Source organism: Leiobunum rupestre, chromosome 10 (assembly GCF_980474605.1).
Source record: "Leiobunum rupestre chromosome 10, qqLeiRupe1.1.hap1, whole genome shotgun sequence".
In the NCBI taxonomy this organism is placed as follows: Eukaryota; Metazoa; Arthropoda; class Arachnida; order Opiliones; family Sclerosomatidae; genus Leiobunum; species Leiobunum rupestre.
The window spans coordinates 27,728,312-27,746,981 of NC_143393.1; the positions used below are offsets into that span (position 1 = coordinate 27,728,312).

The 18,670-nt window shown below is 36.5% G+C and overlaps 5 protein-coding genes across 9 annotated transcripts; 3 read left to right on the forward strand and 2 right to left on the reverse strand.

The window, feature by feature from the left end:
• The first annotated feature begins 973 nt into the window (after nucleotides 1-973).
• On the forward strand, nucleotides 974-5,484 carry LOC149925318 (NADPH-dependent quinone oxidoreductase VAT1-like). The gene is made up of 5 exons (XM_090161035.1): nucleotides 974-1,889; nucleotides 3,819-4,200; nucleotides 4,274-4,363; nucleotides 4,518-4,762; nucleotides 4,852-5,484. The coding sequence occupies exons 1-5, from the start codon at nucleotides 1,590-1,592 to the stop codon at nucleotides 4,927-4,929; spliced, it is 1,095 nt and encodes a 364-aa protein (XP_090017161.1). The 5' UTR covers nucleotides 974-1,589; the 3' UTR covers nucleotides 4,930-5,484.
• LOC149925319 (mitochondrial translation release factor in rescue) lies at nucleotides 5,246-6,966 on the reverse strand. Of its 4 annotated transcripts, none has more exons than XM_090161037.1 (4): nucleotides 6,784-6,966; nucleotides 6,459-6,713; nucleotides 6,154-6,388; nucleotides 5,246-5,390 (listed from the first exon to the last, which is right to left on the reverse strand). In XM_090161037.1, the coding sequence occupies exons 2-3, from the start codon at nucleotides 6,670-6,672 to the stop codon at nucleotides 6,168-6,170; spliced, it is 435 nt and encodes a 144-aa protein (XP_090017163.1). In that variant the 5' UTR covers nucleotides 6,673-6,713; nucleotides 6,784-6,966; the 3' UTR covers nucleotides 5,246-5,390; nucleotides 6,154-6,167. The 4 variants fall into 4 exon arrangements, with proteins under 4 accessions (XP_090017163.1, XP_090017165.1, XP_090017164.1 ...); XM_090161039.1 differs by lacking the exon at nucleotides 5,246-5,390 and adding an exon at nucleotides 5,928-6,027 and having other exon boundaries at nucleotides 6,164-6,388; XM_090161038.1 differs by lacking the exon at nucleotides 5,246-5,390 and having other exon boundaries at nucleotides 6,083-6,388; nucleotides 6,459-6,709.
• A 6,603-nt stretch (nucleotides 6,967-13,569) lies between these two features.
• Nucleotides 13,570-14,235, forward strand: Cypl (peptidyl-prolyl cis-trans isomerase-like 1 Cypl). Its single transcript, XM_090160187.1, has 2 exons — nucleotides 13,570-13,787; nucleotides 13,858-14,235. Exons 1-2 carry the CDS (start codon nucleotides 13,613-13,615, stop codon nucleotides 14,190-14,192), a joined length of 510 nt encoding a protein of 169 aa, XP_090016313.1. The 5' UTR covers nucleotides 13,570-13,612; the 3' UTR covers nucleotides 14,193-14,235.
• A 1,251-nt stretch (nucleotides 14,236-15,486) lies between these two features.
• On the forward strand, nucleotides 15,487-17,134 carry LOC149925321 (hypoxanthine-guanine phosphoribosyltransferase-like). Of its 2 annotated transcripts, XM_090160469.1 has the most exons (9): nucleotides 15,487-15,679; nucleotides 15,764-15,818; nucleotides 15,886-15,992; nucleotides 16,049-16,122; nucleotides 16,197-16,309; nucleotides 16,374-16,439; nucleotides 16,504-16,651; nucleotides 16,708-16,784; nucleotides 16,838-17,134. In XM_090160469.1, exons 2-9 carry the CDS (start codon nucleotides 15,771-15,773, stop codon nucleotides 16,931-16,933), a joined length of 729 nt encoding a protein of 242 aa, XP_090016595.1. In that variant the 5' UTR covers nucleotides 15,487-15,679; nucleotides 15,764-15,770; the 3' UTR covers nucleotides 16,934-17,134. The 2 variants fall into 2 exon arrangements, with proteins under 2 accessions (XP_090016595.1, XP_090016594.1); XM_090160468.1 differs by having other exon boundaries at nucleotides 15,488-15,818.
• A 15-nt stretch (nucleotides 17,135-17,149) lies between these two features.
• Nucleotides 17,150-18,526, reverse strand: Ctu1 (Cytosolic thiouridylase subunit 1). The gene has a single exon (XM_090160467.1). It carries the CDS (start codon nucleotides 18,317-18,319, stop codon nucleotides 17,291-17,293), a length of 1,029 nt encoding a protein of 342 aa, XP_090016593.1. The 5' UTR covers nucleotides 18,320-18,526; the 3' UTR covers nucleotides 17,150-17,290.
• Between the last annotated feature and the right edge of the window lie 144 nt (nucleotides 18,527-18,670).

Sequence of the window (18,670 nt, forward strand, 5' to 3'; positions counted from 1 at the left end):
CGAAAATCAATAATCAAAAATTGCAAAAAGAAACCAAAACTTAAAAAAACTCGGAAAAACCCGTTATACCTTAAAAATCACAAAAAAAAGTGAAAATTAAACTAGCCTAAAAGCTGTAAAAACGCAACCAATTTTGGTTATTCCAAAAAAAGTTCGAAATTTTTTAAAAAGGCTTAGGCAATGATATCCACTCCTTTAAAGGGCCACAGAATCCCTTGAATAATACGCCAACAAATTCACGTTCGTGATGACAGATAATTTGTCAATTTTCCTGCCCAAATTACGAAATCGAATTTTAAAATATTATGTGATCCTTTAAATTACTTTAATTCCTCTAAAAATGGAAAAGCAAAAATTATATTGTTACTTAAAACAATTGATAATTGGGGTTCATTTCAGCGATGGTGAACGACCCCTTTTAAAAAAATTATATAGAAAACTTAAATTGTAAATCAAGGTAGCCGTTATTAGTAAAACATGACAATATAAGAGAAAAACATTATTGAAATGAAAATCATTGTTCTTCGATTTGAAACGGTCTTTGAGGAAAACGTCAATGCATGGACTAATTTAGTCCATGGTCAATGCATTAAATAAAATGTAGTACGTTTGTAAATTCCAGTTCTATACACTTATTTAAAAGACATTAAAACAACTGTTTTTCATAAATTTTCAAATATGTGCGAAGTGGTTTTGTATAAAAGTACTTGTAAACAAAATTAAAAATTAAAAATTATAATCGGTATCGAAAGATTTTAATATAACGATAACGTTAAAAATGAAATAGCGCTGGGAAATTAACTTGGAATGAATATTAGGCAATTAACAATTAAAGAAAATGTTTATAATAATATTTTTCTCAGCAGATTCCGAGAGCAAAAATCAAATACGCATTATATGAGAAAAGCATGTTTTAGTTTTAAATCTACAGTTATTCCAATAGCATATTAAAAATGAAAGTACATGAAACGGAAACTTAAAATTAAGTAATGAAGTAGTAAGTCAGTCTAATGTAAAAACACTTCTGGATTCTTATTTAGAATCTCTATCAAAATTCACGAATTTCGACTTGCTTGACTTTAATTCTAGGGTTAGAAATGGATTGTCTACGAAAGAACTAAAAGCACTTACACCAAGAATACATATATATATTTATGGGAGAGTGACTATCTCGAGACTATTCACGGGCGCCGTGAATTAGCCCCCCCCCCTCCTCCCGGCATGCGAGGAGGGATGGAAAAACGTCAATTCAATCACGTGGGAAGACGGCAATTTTAGGAAACCAATGAGATACCAGGCTGTTTTGATTTTTTTAGGGGGAAAGAAATGCTCTTCGAACGTGAACGGGATTCGGAACAACCCTAATACTCATATCAATATAGTCATTCTCTCTTTGTATAAATAAATACATTCTTGGTTAAGACCTCGAAGTAAACAGCGGGAAACTCCGTTCTTCTCGGAATGGATCGTTTAAATTTCTGAAGGGGGAAAGCAACTGTAGAATCCCAAAAAGGGGGCCAACGGTCAGGGTTGATTTCTCCGCGTCTCTCGAGGGTTTAGTCAGCCGAGATCGGACGTAGCGAAGGTTGATGTCGAACGAGAATTCCGCTTCTACGATGGAGAATGGCCATGTAGATGGAGAATCCGTCAGGAGCGTCTACCTTACGGGACACGGTGGATATGACAAGATTGTGGTCAAGAGCGGACCCCGCCCCACCGTCCAACAGGGACACGTTCTCGTGCGGGTCAAAGCGTGTGGTCTCAATTTCAGTGATCTGGTCACCCGCCAGGGAATTTACAGTTTCTACGGCATCAAACCTCCCTACATTATGGGCCTCGAATGCGCCGGCGTCGTCCAAGAGGTGGCGTCAGACGTAAACAGCGTTAAGGTGAGAAACCATAGACTTAAAAGCCAATTTAGTGGCTCCATCCGTGGCGATGTTTCGTAAATTTTATCATTATTCATTAGGGAGCTAACAGTTCTACGTCACCCGTGCTTTTTCCTATTGAAAAATAAAATTATACCAAAAGTAGATATTGAAATAAAGTCTAATAGTTCCTTCAGATTTTACCTTCCACCATGCTTGACATCCTTTTTAAAGAGCTATCGATCACGTGTTTTTTTCCACCAATAGAAAAGCACTTTATTCGACATATTTTCCCGCGAAAAGTAGTGCATTCCGGGGAATTTTGGGATACATTGTTTCGGTCCTCGCTTTCGACGTCTCGAATCTACCGCTTCTGTTACAGAAACGCTAGCCTAGTATTTTCCCATACCACCAACTTCTTCCATACAATAACAGCCAAACTGTATTTTGAAGTTGCTCGCTATTTCCTAAAAATTACTCCAAAACTAGCGAATAGTTTTCTCCTATAATCGAGAATGAATCCGAAGGTTGTTGAAGGTCTAATTGACCCCCGGCATGAGTGGGAGGGGGCACGCGATTGAATAGCGTCGGAAGACGTCCATTTTAGGCAACCAATGAGATACTGGGCTGATTTGATTTTTTTAGGATCTTACTGTTAGAGTGTGTTGGGAGCAACGCTAAAAATCGCTTCAACATGGTCATTATCTCTTAGTAAAAATAACGATGTTATTTCTGAAAAATGACGATGTTATTTCTGAAAATAACGATACTATTTCTGAAAATAACGATACTATTTCTGAAAATAACGATACTATTTCTGAAAATAACGATGCTATTTCTGAAAAATAACGGTGCTATTACGGAAAAATAACGATGTTATTTCTGAAAAATAACGATGTTATTTCTGAAAAATAACGATGCTATTTCGGAAAAATAACGATGTTATTTCGGAAAAATAACGATGTTATTTCGGAAAATGACGATGCTATTTCCAGGGCTCCCACCAGGTCTCAAACATGCCTAAAAGCCCCTACTTTTTTTCGAGGTCCCTAAACCACCATAAAATCGGGATTTGGTCACTAAATCACCCTATTTCTAGTACATTTGGTGAAAAGTACCATCGGCTTAAAATATTTCGTAGAAAAGCGAAAAAAACTCGATTTAATGTGATAGAATTATTACAAAAAATTTATAGTCATTTTTGGGATTGATAAAAGTTTTTTTAGAAATTAAAAATAAGTACTTAATTTTTGTGATAAAACATTTTTTAAATTAAAACTAAGTCAGTTTTAAAAATTTGCTGCTTTTAAAAGTTTAAATAAAGATCTTATTTTTGTTTATTAAAATTGTCCCTATTTGGTTCCTGCTTATTTCACCCTATTTCTAGCCAGAAAAATCCCCTATTTCCCTATTTTTTTTTGAGATTTTGGTGGGAGCCCTGTATTTCTGAAAAATAACGATGCTACATCTGACAATAACGATGCTACTTCTGACAATAACGATGCTATTTCGGATAATAACGATACAATTTCGGAAAATAACGATGCTACTTCTGACAATAACGATGCTATTTCTGACGATAACGATGCTATTTCGGAAAATAACGATACTATTTCGGACAATAACGATGCTATTTCGGAAAATAACGATGCTATTTGAAATAATATCGTTATTTTCCGAAATAACATCGTTATCGTCAGAAATAGCATCGTTATTGTCCGAAATAGTATCGTTATTTTCCGAAATAACATCGTTTTTGTCAGAAATAGCATCGTTATTGTTAGCCTATTTCTAACAATAACGATGCTATTTCTGACAAAAACTATGTTATTTCTGAATATTAGCTAAAACGTTGAAAACCCGAACCCCATTTCTATAGCGTTAATTCATACCGAACAAGCTAAAAAAAATTAACTTTTACATTTTCTTTTGCTGGTTTAAAAACGCCAGGTTGGAGAGCGAGTCATGTGCTGGAGTTTTCGATGGGGCATGTGGACGGAACTGGCCCAAGTGCCTCAATTCAACTGCCTGCCCATTCCAGAAAACATGACTTACGAGGAGGCGGCAGCCATACCGGTACAATACCTGACGGCCCATCTGGCACTGACGGATTTCGGCAACCTCAAACCGGGCCAAAGCGTACTTTTGCAAGCGGCCGCTGGTGGGGTCGGTTGGGCCGCCACTCAAATCGCCAAAACAGTGCCCAGAGTCACCATCTTCGGAACGGCCAGCGCCACCAAACATGAATTAATTCGGGAAAACGGAGTAGACCACGCCATCGACTACAGATCCAAAGATTTCGTCACAGAAATCAAGAAAATATCCCCTCAAGGTTTGCGAAAGAACACTTTAAAAATTTAACGCAATCCTTTGTTGAAAATAATGAGTTTTCTTTCCCCCTTAAGGAGTCGATGTCGTGTTAGACTGCCTCGGGGGACATGACCTCATAAGAGCCCAAGGAATATTAAAACAAATGGGAAAAGTCATTGCAATCGGTAAATTAGTAGTTAATGGAAGTATTGGGGAAAAATATGTCATATTCGACTACTTGTTTAGCGCTTTATATAGGATCCTTACGCTATAGTCAACTTGGTCCGTCGTTCCTTATAAAAACTTTAAACCAATTTTAAAACTAATTGATATTTTTAGGAATTTCTAATATGATAAGTGGAGAGAAGAGAAATTTGTTGCAGAATTTGAAAGTATGGTGGCAAATGAAGAATATTTCCTACTTGCAGCTGATAAACGATAATCAAGCTACTTGCGGTATTAACGTAAGCACCCTTATGGAAAAAGACCCGCAGCGTTTTAGGAATGGCTTATCAGAAATAATTAAATTATTCGTGGAGGGCAAAATTAAGCCTCGAATTGACAGTACATTCGCATTTGACCAGGTAAATTATGAAGTTTCAGTTCCTAATTGATTCATTGAGGAATACAGGTACCTATTTCGGCTTCAAATCTAATTTACCATATTTTATAGGTTATAGAAGCAACAAAAAGAATGGTAGACAGAAAGAATATTGGGAAGGTTATTTTGGTGCCTTCAATAGATGAATAACAATTAATTAGGAAATACATTTAAAAAAAAATTATATTTGTGATTGTCTGATTAAGATTTTTTGATAAAAATAATTATTTTTTTATAGTCTATATGTATGACGCTTCAAACGCCATGTTTATTTGCTATTGTCAAAATATCAATTAACCATTTATTCATAAACAGCCAACTTTGATCATGTTAAAATTTTATTATAGAGACAGATACTACTTGGTTTTAAATGGTTACTTTTATTTAAAATAACATTGAACATTTCAAGTGCACTCGCTCCTTTTCAACCACGAATAAAACTTTCAAGCATAATCGCTCCATTTCAACTGATAAATAAAACATTCGAGCACACTCGCTCCTTTTCAACCGTGAATAAAACTTGCAAGCACACTCGCTCCATTTCAACTGCGAATACAAGATCACTCGATCCTTTTCAACCAAAATGATCCATGTAATTTTACGGAAAGTAACTATTAAAAACCATAAAGTATCCTATCTATAAAATTTTCCAATATTGTTTTTCATAAGTATGTGCGAATATTGATTTTGGGTTTTCGGGTTAAGTATCGGGTATTAAAAATTTTGCTTTTAGAGTATCGAGTTGAGTATCTGAATTTTATCGGGTTTTCGAGTATTTAGGCTTAGATTAAAAAAGGGGTTTCGAGAACTCGAATAACCTTGGGTACTTGAGTAACTTCCGAGTACTTGAATAATTATGCTTAGCTAAAAATTATGGTTCGAGTATTCAGTTCTAAAATCAGTTTCATTTTGTACTTTTACTTGCTTTTAAAACAATATCCAATCAGGAAGAACCTAAGAATTTAGTCTGACTCTTTAACCAATTAGAGGGTATAAGGCGGAGCCAAAAAGATGTTTTTTTTGGAAAAAATTCATAAAATGTAATGGTTTTTTTTCGAATATCCCTCCGAAAACTCATGGGTAGTGCCTTTCCAAAAATTGGCCTATCGGGTACCCAAAAATCTACGTCTATGCTTTGAGTTTAGTGTTTTTCACTATGGTTAAGAAGTTTTCAGTTTATAACTTTTGATCATGCACTAAATGTGAATGAACAAATGAGCCCTCCCTCGAAATGGTACTTATAAACATGTTTGACTTTTCAATAAGACTAGTCAGAGTGAATGAAATATAATTATTCCAAAGGTATAGAAGAATTAATATTTATTAATGATAAAATTATACATATTTAGAAGAGACTACAAACCAAAGTCCTACCTAGCTTAAGCTGGTCATGATAATCCTTCTCGCTCTTTAAATGTCTTTTTCTTCTCTCTTAATTCTTGTGCCTTTTTTCCGGCTTTTAAAGATTTGCTTTCTGAAATCCTCTTTTCTTGAGCCTCAATGCTGTCATCTTCGTTGTATAAATTATCAAGTTCCTTTAGAAGTAAGTTTCGAGCAATTTTACGATTTTCTTGAAGAGACCGGGTCTGATGGCACTTTATAACAATGCCTATATAACGTTAATTTTTTTATAAAAAGGCATCACTTCAGAACTTTAGATAGGCAAGAAACTAACTAACCAGATACATGTTTCAAAACTACGCAGTTTGATGTTTTATTTACAGCTTGCCCTCCAGGACCAGAACCTCTAACAAACTGTTCCTCAAGTTCCTTTTCATTTAATTGTGGATATTTAGACCAGTCGAGAGTAGACTTTAATCTGTTTTGAATGCCTAAGAAAGTTTGTTTTCCACAGTGCTGATGAATATAATGCAGAAATTTCATAGATGTCATTATTAAATGAGTCTTTTGTTCTTAAGAAATTGGCAACCTTTCTGCAAATTAAAACGAAATGCTTTATTTTCCTTAAGAAGACTTACAAGCCATGGTGATAATTTAAACAACCTCGTAAAGGAAATTAATCTTTTCCTCCTCCTGCAAATTTTGATTAGTTCTGAATTCTTGTTTTATTTTTAAAACGTAATAACCTTCGTCAGTATATCGAAGAGTTTTTGAATATCGCAATAAACTTTTGTACAAATTTAAAATTTGATTTCTACTCGGGATCATTTTTGAATCTGTTCGCCTAGATTTGAAAGCCCTCGAAGCAGTCATTCAAGCAGACGCTAATAATAGCACAGAGCTACCAGTTAAGGCAAGGAAGATTAAAGAATGGAAGTATGGAACGGTAGTCTGGCGCACCAATAAAATATCCTCCAAGGAAATCGCATAGAAATCGGATAACAAACTAGAACGATTTTTGCAATTTTGTCGCGGGTTCCGAATAGAACTTTTAAAAAACCCTGCCTTTGGCCCATGCTTTTCGTTTGGCTGGCAACGAAAGTTACGCCATCGGTGCCAAACTGGTGAACTAACACTCTATTTCGCCTAAAATTAAATGGCCGACTTTAGCTCGACAGACATAATATATTATGTCTATGACGCTAACGCGGTTTTTTTACATCTTTAAAGTAACTTATGTTTAATAAAGTAATCAAATCGTGTAAGAGTACATACTCAAAAGAAAACATTTATTTTCACAGGTTAGTGTTAGAAATAGTTTTCTTTTTACCATAATTTCCAATCGCTAAGAACGCACTAGAAAACGCGTTTCTTTCCAATCATAGAAAGATAGTTTTTTAAATAAAAAATGAAGAATGGTTCAAAATTCCGTAATTAAATATTTAAGGAGTAATTACTCAAACAAAAACATATCTTTTCACAAGTTACTGTTAGAAATAGTTGTTTACGAGCAATGGTTATGGGGAAACCGGTGCACAGTAATGGTTTATCGCGAATATCTACGTTAGTATTGTATGTACGGCTATAAACCCAAGTATGAAAATTAGGGTCCGGCTATTTCCTACAAAAAATGTTCTATGAACATTTTATATACGAGCAATCGTTGTGTCGTAATCGCGGTTTTAACGTTGTACCTGAAACGCGTCTTACAATTTTGCGCCTTCGTTGACTTAAAACGCATCCGCCGCTCTTCATGTAACCGCGTTTAAAATTTACCACCCAGCTAACTCTTGTTATTTTTGCAATAAATCGCTTGAAAATGAAGCTATTGTGAAGGATGTGTGAAACAAAATGATGAGAAAGTCGGAATAATGGGTTACTTCAATTTAAGTAAGGAATAAATCCAAAAGACCAGTATCAATGCTTTGAAAAGAAAACACGACACCGATGAGACTGTAGAACCATGGTAGAACGCAAGCTAATCAACCTACCAAATGATATAAGAAATATTCAACATACAAATTTTCCCGTTTATATGAACTTAAATGTAATATAAAATCGTCTTGAAAAACCGTTTATTGCTTTATAACATTCAAAAATAATATTTAAATTATTAACATTAATAATATAATAAGTTTGCGTTGTCAACGCGCGTATTTTGAAACGGAAAAACCCGATTACTATTGTTAAATCTTGGATTAATAATATGATATTTTTAATACGAAACAAATAACGAAATACGTGGAATTTTTGGCGTTAAATAATCTTAGAACGTATTTCGTTATTTGTTTCTTATTACAAGGAGCGTTCGCCATCATTTAACCAAGATTTAACGATAGTAATCGGGTTTTCCGTTTCAAAATACGCAGTAGATTAAACCGAGGCTTAACACTGGGAGAGATTCCGCGCCTTAAAATTTTCGTCTAATTTAAAGATACATTCTGAACGAACCAATGGATTAAAAGTTATGAAACTAGCTTTTAAATAAACCTTGAAACTTATTTCAAGTCATATTTATAATTCACCGATTACAAAATTCGTGAAAAGTATTAATATCGTTCCGAATTACAACCTACTTTCTAAAATCTCATTTTTCTTTCTATTACGCGCGTTGACAACACAAACTTAACCTAGATGAGCAGATGCTCGGTTATCTACATGGTGCGGGAAAAATATTATTTTTGAATGTTATAAAGCGATAAACGATTTTTCAAGACAATTTTATATTACATTTAAGTTCATATAAACGGGGAAAATTGTCAGTGGAATATTTCTTATATCATTTGGTAGGTTAATTAACGTTTAATTATCGCCAACTTTACATTAATTTCAATGGGGGGGGATTTTAACCAAGTTACGTGCGAGCGCGCCTCTTTAGGCAGCGCAGATGGCGTTACTGTCGTTTTAGCCAAGAATCTAATTGGTACCTTGTCAGCCATTCGATTAAGCGTTCTAGTTTGTTATCCGATTTCTATGGGAAATCGTCCAGAAGTAATATTTCCGAGAGGCAGGACTGTTTATATCATAGAAATCTCATAGGTAACTAGAATGCTGCCGTGTAACTGGCAAATGGGCCAAATGCTGTGGCAGACGATAGCCAGATCTCAGCCAATCAGAGCTCAAAGAGTGGTTCTGCCAAGAATTTAATGTAACCAGAGAGAATGACGTCACCTATCTCCCGCTATAGTAGCCAGGGCAGGAAATAAGACAAATCGGACATTTGTCCAGTGACCCCCCCTCATTTCTAAAATTTTATCGGACATTGTCCAATGACCCCCCCCCTTAAAAAATGAGTAAAAACACTTGAGAAACAATTTCAATATTTATTTAAAATGAGATCTATGCAAAGTTAGTTTTGATAAATATAGGAACTAATTTTTACAGGCAAGTCTTCTTCCTTTTTCTTTGTACCACTGTTTAATAAATTTTTCTGACTGAAAATCTGTTATGGAAGGACCATGCCAAATAATAGTCATACATTGACTTAAATACTAACGCGCTTATTGGTTTTTATATTATTCATAATGCTGAAGCCTCTTTCTGCTTCTGCACTTGAGGCTTCAACACATCTTCCCTGGTCACCGGATCCCCGGGCCGCCACTACCCGCCAGGTGGCCATCCCTCTCTATTTAGCACAGCCACAGCACAGACTCACAGTTACAGAATAAACTATAAAATATCATCTTTAGTAACTCTGAACTTCCTCATATTTTTTGTAAAATAATTGTTAATATTTTTATTTTTTAGAAAAAAACATTACCAGTTTATTGAAAAAGTTATCGGACAAATGTCCAATGACCCCCCTAAAATTTTGTAAAGTTATCGGACATTTGCAAAATTTATCGGACAATGTCCAGTGTCCTGTGCTTATTTCATGCCCTGATAGTAGCGGATCCAAGGAGGATTATTATCCTCCTTGGCGGAACCACTCTACGGCCTCTCATTGGCTGAAGGTTCAAGGCGAACTGGAGTCAAGCTCGGCGGTAGGCGGCAGCATTCTAGTTACCTATGAGATTTCTATGGTTTATATAGTGCCTGTAATAATAATGGCAATTTTCCCCCTCACAGCAGCAACAAGCGTTTAGTTTTAACCAGGCAGATTTTTTGACATATTAAGACTTGGCAAAAACACGACGTTCTGTTTACAGGTGAAAAGTTACCATTTTTTCAACAAGTACTATAAAAACAATACCTTGCGGGTCCTAGCTCTCAGAAATATTACTTCTTGGCAAATTCCATGGAGGATGATTTATTCATTGATTAATCCATGATTTATTTAAGCGCCTATTTTTCAGCCTACCTGTTGTCCCGTTCAAGGAAATTTCGAACTAGTCGGGGGTAAAAAAAGGGGGGGGGGTACGATCTACGATATTAAGTAGCTAACCCCACCTACTTTTGGCTTGAACCATATGCTGTGTATTCTACATTTTCTACTATATTATTTGGTACATAGATTTCCATAAAGTATGTTTAATCTTAATCTTAAATAATGGGCAAAGTTTGTGTGTTAGAAGAATTTTGAAAAGTATTCTTAAATATAGCTCCGCAATTTCCTTTTAAAAATTACGAATTGTATAGCGGTAATGTAGCTCGTGCGGCATGAAGGGCTTGCCACCACCCTCCTACGCATTATAACCCGGCCTGTGCACAGGGCGCAGAAATAAACAGACCAGGACCAAGTTTTTGGGCCATGTATTAGTTAGGACGCAGTTATAGAAGCTCGCACCGGGAGCATAAAAGGCTAGTTACGGCATTAAAAGTCACTAGCCTAGCTGATTATTATTATTATTAGTTAAAATTGAAAAGTTATTAAAGCATAAGCTCTTAAGCTTTGGCGAAAGGCCTCAAAGCAGGTAAATATTTCCAAGGAATATTAATAACAGATTCTTTAATCTTCCTTGACATTTTTTATCTATTGAAATCTCCAAATCTTCATTGGAATAAGTATGATATCGTTTACTCGAATGCATGATATCACAGTTTTGCTTCTGACTAGATTAATAATAATAATAATAATCAGCTAGGCTAATACCCAAGGCACCACCTTAGGCCTAAGTCATAAAGCGACTGTTAAAGCATGGATTAAATAATAAGGTTATTTAATCCATGGTTAAAGCCATTACTTCAGGTGGCCGGGTTATAATGCGTAGGTGGGTGGTGGTAAGCCCTTCATGCCACGCGAGCCAACAGCTCCCTACACTAACTATTAACGTTAACCTCCACAAGTTTTTATGGAAGGGGAAACCGAAGAACTCGGGGGGATAATGTACCCGTATCATACGAGCCGTATGATGTCGCTAGTTCCGTCAACTTTCACTCTCTTTATTGGATCTGAACTGAACTGAACTAGAGAGCTTTTCCCCCCTTACGGACCTTCAATGGTAAGCCATGGACTGTAAATTTTAGAGGACGAGTAAAGCGAGCATCAATCACTTCGAACTAGAGAGAGAGAGTCCGTCAAGGTCGTTTGTACCACGCATAGAGATAGACCCCCCCCCCCGCATGTTATCTGGAAATCTAGCCGACCGAATGACACGCGCTTTAGTTTTTTTTATGACCTTGAGCAACTCCCGTCAGCCTGATCGGTGAACGGGGGTAAAATACCTCGGGAATACCGGTCCTCTAAAATTTACAGTCCGTGGGTAAGCCAAGGATCTATATTATAAAAACCACTTCGTCGTCATCGTCGTTCAAGCTTTTGGTTAGTCAGTAAGGAAAGCGAAGGCGGGCCGGCGAGGAAAAAGCGACCTGCGGGACAGAGGGAAACCGAGACTGCCTTTCGCTTCGTTACTGAGGTGGTTCGACTATCTATTTTCTCAAAATCTTTCGCCCCTGAGAGTTGGGCCGTGTTTGTCCCAACCCGCGATACACCCGAAATTTTCTCTCTTGCCGCTGCAAATTTCGGAAGGGGGGTGGGGGGATCGTATGGGGGGATCGTATGGGGGAGTTTTAGAAGGCCTGTGAGTTTCGGAAACGGGGAGGGGCGGGGGGTTTCGGGGTCGTTCCGATTCGAAAGTCCCGTGGCTCTCTCGGCGTACGTTAGTCCCGTGGCCTTTATGCATCAGCCATTGGATACAGGGGGTTTAAAGGGGTACAGGGGGGTTTGGTACAGGGGGGTTTGGTACGACTGCGAGTTTGAGTTATTTTGGTGGGGAAAAGGGTACCACGGAAATTCTCGCATTGGAAAGGGGGAGGGGAGTACTACGGAAATTCTCGCACGGAGAAAAGGGGGGGGGTGGGTACCATGGTAATTATAACATGAGACAAAAGGGGAGGAACGGTAATTATCACATGGGGAAAATGGGGAGTACCCCGGTAATTATCACATGGGAAAAATGGGGTACCCCGGTAATTATCACAAGGGGAAAAAGGCCTTACTGCGTTGGTACGACTATGGGGAAAAGGGTACCACGGTAATTATCACATGGGAAAAAGGGGGAGGTGGGTACCACGGTAATTATCACATGGGGAAAAGGGGGAGGTGGGTACCACGGTAGTTATCACATGGGAAAAAGGGGAAGGTGGGTACCACGGTAATTATCACATGGGGAAAATGGGGCGGTGGTACCCCGGTAATTATAAAATGGGGAGGGGTACCCCGGTAATTATCACATGGGGAAAAGGGGGAGGAACGGCCTTACTGGGGGTACCCCGGTAATTATCACATGAGAAAAAAGGGGAGGAAGGGCCTTAGTGGGGTGGTTCTACTTTGGGGAGAAGGGTACCATGGAAATTATCGCATGGGAAAAGGGGGAGGGGGCCTTACGGGGGGAGGTCGACTATGGGGAAAAGGGTGCCACGGAAATTCTCGCATCGGTAAAAGGGGGAGGGTGCCATACTGCGGTGGTTCGACTATGGGGAAAAGGGTGGCACGGAAATTATCCCATGGCAAAAAGGGGTTGGGGGGCGTACTGGGGTGGAGTTCCTCGAAACACACCACTAGCTGAGGCTAGTCCTTTATAAGCTGCTAAATTCCGCTAGACTGGCGTTCCATTCTTTAATCTTCATGGTTAAGGTTTAGGGTTTTATTTTTGGTTTGTATAAACTTACACCCCTTTGAAACAGGGCGGCATCACGTCTAGAGGGGGGAGCACAGTCAAAAACTACAAATAAAGATAACTATTTCTTCTCTTTTTTTCAACAAAAATACAAAAGTCATAGCACTTGCATAGTATTATTTAGTATACAAATAATAATAATAATAATAATAAAGAGTAAGTTAATACAACCAATTTCGATGTAGTTGAATCAACGAAAGCGTTATGACCATAAATAATAGAAAGTGGCTGAGTTGTCATACGTACTAAAGCACTAATTATAGTACCCAAAACTCTTAAAGCTATGTTTTCATGCGCGCGTGTAACTTGTAAAAATTTTACTTGAGCTAGAAATAATTAAAAAACACGCTTGCGCTTAATTTTTCAAATTTGCATCCAGAAATATTTATTGGAATCTGGCAGCCCTGGTAGGCGAGGAGAAAAACACAACCAAAATGGCGGCGATTCCCGACAGTTCGTGGCAGCCTCCGCTAGTAAGTATTGAAACAACTATGGGAGAAATGACGATAGAACTTTATTGGAAACATGCCCCGAAAACATGTAGAAACTTTGCGGAACTAGCCAGACGCGGCTATTATAATGGCGTGAAATTTCATAGAATAATTCCAGGTAAACGTCGATTCGCATCGGACAATTTTCGGTGTAGTAGCAAAATTTAAATACATCTTTCTTGAAATAGATTTTATGATTCAGGGAGGCGATCCTACGGGAACTGGGAGAGGAGGTGCCTCCATCTATGGGAAAACGTTTCAAGACGAAATCCATAATGTTTTAAAACACGCGGGCGCTGGCATTTTATCAATGGCAAATTCGGGACCAAATACCAATGGGAGTCAGTTTTTTATCACTTTAGCACCTACGCAATGGTTAGATGGAAAACATACTATATTTGGAAGAATACACAATGGAATGAGAGTTGTTGAGAGACTGGGAAAAGTGCCAACTGATAATAGTGATCAACCTTTAGAAGAAATTAAAATTGTCAAAGCATCTATCATAAATCAAATAATGTAACACTGATAATATTCCATGTGAATCATCATTTCATAATAAACACTTTATTTCTATAATAAGACCTCATTTTTTATGTGTCACCCTATTGTATTGGGGAGTTATGAAGAGTGTCATTTGTTTTGTTTGTTTATATGTATATATATATATATATATTTCTTATATTATTATAATTTTTGATGTTGTACCATGTCCATGCTTATACAAACTTTATGCTGGCTTCATGAGCAGTTTTATCTAAATAAATAAACAGCGTAACAGTTTTCAATTCAGCATCCCAGAAGTTACATTTGTTTGTCATTTAAAATAACCAGCTAATTATAAGGCAACAGTATTTTTGATAAGGGTAAGAATATTAATTTAGAATTGACGAGGAACTAGATAACTAAAATAACAACAATGTCCTCGAACAGCCGGGAAAATACGGGCTGGTATAAAAAGGGTAAAAGTATTTTCCTTCCATTGATTGCAAGGTTACGGAATAGTTCGTGATGAATATTGCCTTGGATTAAACGAAGATGTTTGTCAGATTGATTCTCATTTTTTAGGCAACATTGAATTAAAAAAGGAGTAAACATTGTCTATTTAATAATTATTATCCCGAAATGTATCATGTAAAAGCGATAGCTTTCAAACCTCAAGATAGTTTCCACGCATCCTAAAAGCTACAGTTATTATTCCTATTTTATATTTTCTATGATTGAACTTAGGTCTTTAATACAGAGAAAATATAGAAGTGGAATTGAGACTATCTTCAACGAGGTATTAAAACTCTCTTGCTATTTTTTTGTGCGTGATTAATAGTGTTTTCCATTTTAATCAGTCTCCCACAAAATTGATATAACTCCAATTTACATAGAAATATTTCGAGCTAAGAGAGCGATGGAACATGCAAAAACTGTTCCAAGAGTGATCTCGATCGGTTTATTTATAAACTCGGTTTAGAACGATACCAGAATGCTCGCTAGCAATAAAATAATTGAACAAATGAAATTTTATTGGAGCAGATCTGAGCAGGCAAATAGAACATGAAAATTTGATTCTTCGATCTCGAACGCTATAGCTTCCGGCGTATCGTAAGATCACTCTGACGGCTTTGGCCCCGCCTAAGAGATAAAAAAATCCCCTTTGCTCCCGCTCCCCTCTCACGTAGTTGTTTGTTTGTTAAGTTAACATAGTGACGTCAAAAAACCGTCAGCCACATCGAGACGAAAATCTGCCGCGATAAGCATTCCAAGAAGAAGTATGGATTCCTGCTTCCGGATATTATACTTTATTAGACGGAGCTAAGGGAGCTTACGTCAGTGAGTAGGATAAATTTCTATTCCTCTCGCTATTTTCCTTGTTCAATCTACCCACGAGGTTTCAAGTTTCTGAAGACATTTGTTAGCGCGTGTCGTTAGGTGCGACTACGCCTAACCTTAGGTAGAGTATTTCTAAAGTATAGAAGGTCGTAGCTAGATATGAATTAAATCCATGTGCGTTTGAAGGTAATGTGTGTAACTGTAGGCCCAGCATTTTATAGCCCCTACCTTAAAATATTTCACGCGGATTAACAAGGTCTTCTTCTTAAGTCTCATCATGGACAAAGCAACCACAAGCGTTGCCAGAAAGCTATCAAAAATTGTGGTAATTTATGTTACTAAAATTAGCAAGCTCAACCATTTAAAAATAAAATTATTATATTTAATTGAAGATTAAGGAGGATTTCGCTGGTTATGAATTAGATGTGTTTTGCGTACCGAAACATTACCAAGAAGCTCTCGAATCAGTTTTGATTCCATGTGGAATTATAAATGATAGGTTAGTTGTTTAATTAATAAAATTAAAGTTTAAAATTAATTTTGGTATAAATACAGAATTGAGCGTTTAGCTTTGGACATAGCTTCTGATATTGGAGATGAACCCTTTTTTGCCTTATGCGTTTTGAAAGGTAAAATTTTGTCATTACCAAAAAAATGTGAGATGTAAAAAAAAAGGGTTATAGTCTTAATTTTTCTTTCGCAGGGGGTTACAAATTTTTTGCTGACTTAGTTGATAAAATTAAACAGTATAGTAGATATGACAGGGGAAAATCCGCCCCTATTTCTGTCGACTTTATAAGATTAAAGAGCTACGTCGTAAGTTCTATATAGTCCTAATTAAAACGTAAACTTAATATTTATAGTTTGTTTACTATTTAAGGATGATAAGTCTAAAGGGCAAGTAGAAGTCATTGGTTTGGAGAATCTCAATTACTTAAGACATCGAGTATTAAGATTGGTTAAAATTATAAAAAATTGTGGAGATTAATTAAATGTATTTTTTGATTTAGAATGTTCTTATTGTAGAGGATATTATTGATACGGGTAAAACTATGACGAGATTACTTGAACTCATGCAAAATTATCAACCTAAACAAGTTAAAGTTGTGAGCTTATTCGTGAAAAGGACCCCGGAAAGTTGTGGCTACATACCAGATTGTAAAAATATTTTAGAAAAACTTTGCTAATTGTAATTAATCGTAAATTTCTTTTAGACGTTGGATTTGAAGTTCCTGACAAATTTATTGTGGGATATGCATTGGATTATAACGAATATTTCAGAGATTTAAATGTAAGTTTTATAATTTTTTTAATGAATTAATTTGATTTTTTTTTATTTAATAGCACGTATGCGTAATTAATGAACATGGAAAGAAGAAATATTCACGATCTAATTTGAGTGAACCCAATGAACTTGAAAATTTAATTCCCAGCCAATAGAAATAAACTTTCAATTAAATGTTGCACATTGAGTATTAAAATTATTATTAATATTATTATTCTTAATTATGATGAGAAAAAGTATTAGGATTGTTATTTGGACTCTGTCCGTAATTTATATTTGATATTAAAGGACCATAATAAATTGTGAACTATTTTTTGCAAATCAAAAACTAAACAAAACAGGGTTGAAGAAGATATTTTATATTTGTTATGTTTGCGATTGTATAAAGCATAAATAGTTACAAAATTATTCCCAAATTTTGCTTAAAAAGTATTAGAAACAGTATTCAGTATTGCTACAAATGCCGGTGATTAAAGAATATTCTACATTCTTAAAAGTTTTGATTTATTTCTCTAAAACTCTATGTTTGGGGCTGTAACAAAATTGTTTTTTTTATCAGTAAGAGATAACATTTCCATTTTCTTCGCCACTTTACTGCTTTTACCAATTCCTAGTCTAGGTAAGCCTTTATTAAGTCCTTCTAACAATACACAGGCTTTGCAAATATCTTGGCTGGAAATATAGCTGCATCTAGTACAGGTGCCTTGGGTTGGAAGTTTTATACCCTCTTTTATGGCCATAACTTCACCCGAATGAATAACGTTTAATATTGTTTCTGGTTTGATAGCTTCCAAGTCTTTTAAATAGGCCCTAGCATGACCTCGATAGGCATAAGGAGAGTATATACATTCAGTGGAGAAATAATCTAGTTTTTTAAAATAGGCATAAAGTACAATTTCCTTTTCATAGGTGTATTTAAATGGCTTGCATCTTGGTATTGCCCCTTCCGTACCTGTAGTTATTGCGGTACAGCGTTGTAGCCTAGCTACATCTCCTCTCAAAATGTTCATGATTACAGTTTCCGCAATATCATCGGCATTATGGCCAGTTACAATTTTGTCAACACCCAACTTCATGGCCCCACGGTCTAAAGCTTGACGTCTGAAAACACCGCAAAAAGTGCAATTGTTTTTACGCCCAACTTGTCGCACTATAGCATCCATGGACCAGCCATACAAGTCTTCGTACGATAAGATTTCCAGTGGTAAACCATATTGCTCTTTGTTTCTTTTCACTGTTTCCAAAGAATCATCTCTATAACCCGATATTCCCTCGTCAATTGATAGTAGAACTAAGCGTAACCCATAATCGTGGCGGTCATTAAGGAGCTTCATCATGTGCGCTAGTACGGTCGAATCTTTCCCGCCCGACGCGGCTACCGCTACGAATTCGCCCCTTTCAAATAATTTAGCACGGGTTATCGTCTCATGTACCTCCGTCTCCAGTGCCAAATAGAAACATTCTTTACACATTGCTGACCCTGTTTTTGGACGCTTGAGCATAGCTCTTTGCGTCTCGCAACGCACGCATGTTACAGGCATTATGGTGATGATATTTAAACTTCACAACTTTGAAATTTACCTTAAATTATATCTTCTGGTTACTGAGGAGTTCAACATATGAGTCAAGACGACATGACGAAACACGTGGGACCAACGTAACATTATAAGCAGACGATACTCTTTCGTGAATCCGCCGAATCGTTTCATACGCGAGAAACGGGTACTGCCATCTGCTAAAGGTATATGGATGTGCCAATTTTAAAAATGAATTTTGGGTCAATAAAAAATTTAACAAATAACACTTGGACCAAGCTCAAATTATATTGAAACAGCTATTAAGGCAATACCAAAAGTTATATAACGACTTAAAAGCACTTTATCATTGTTTGT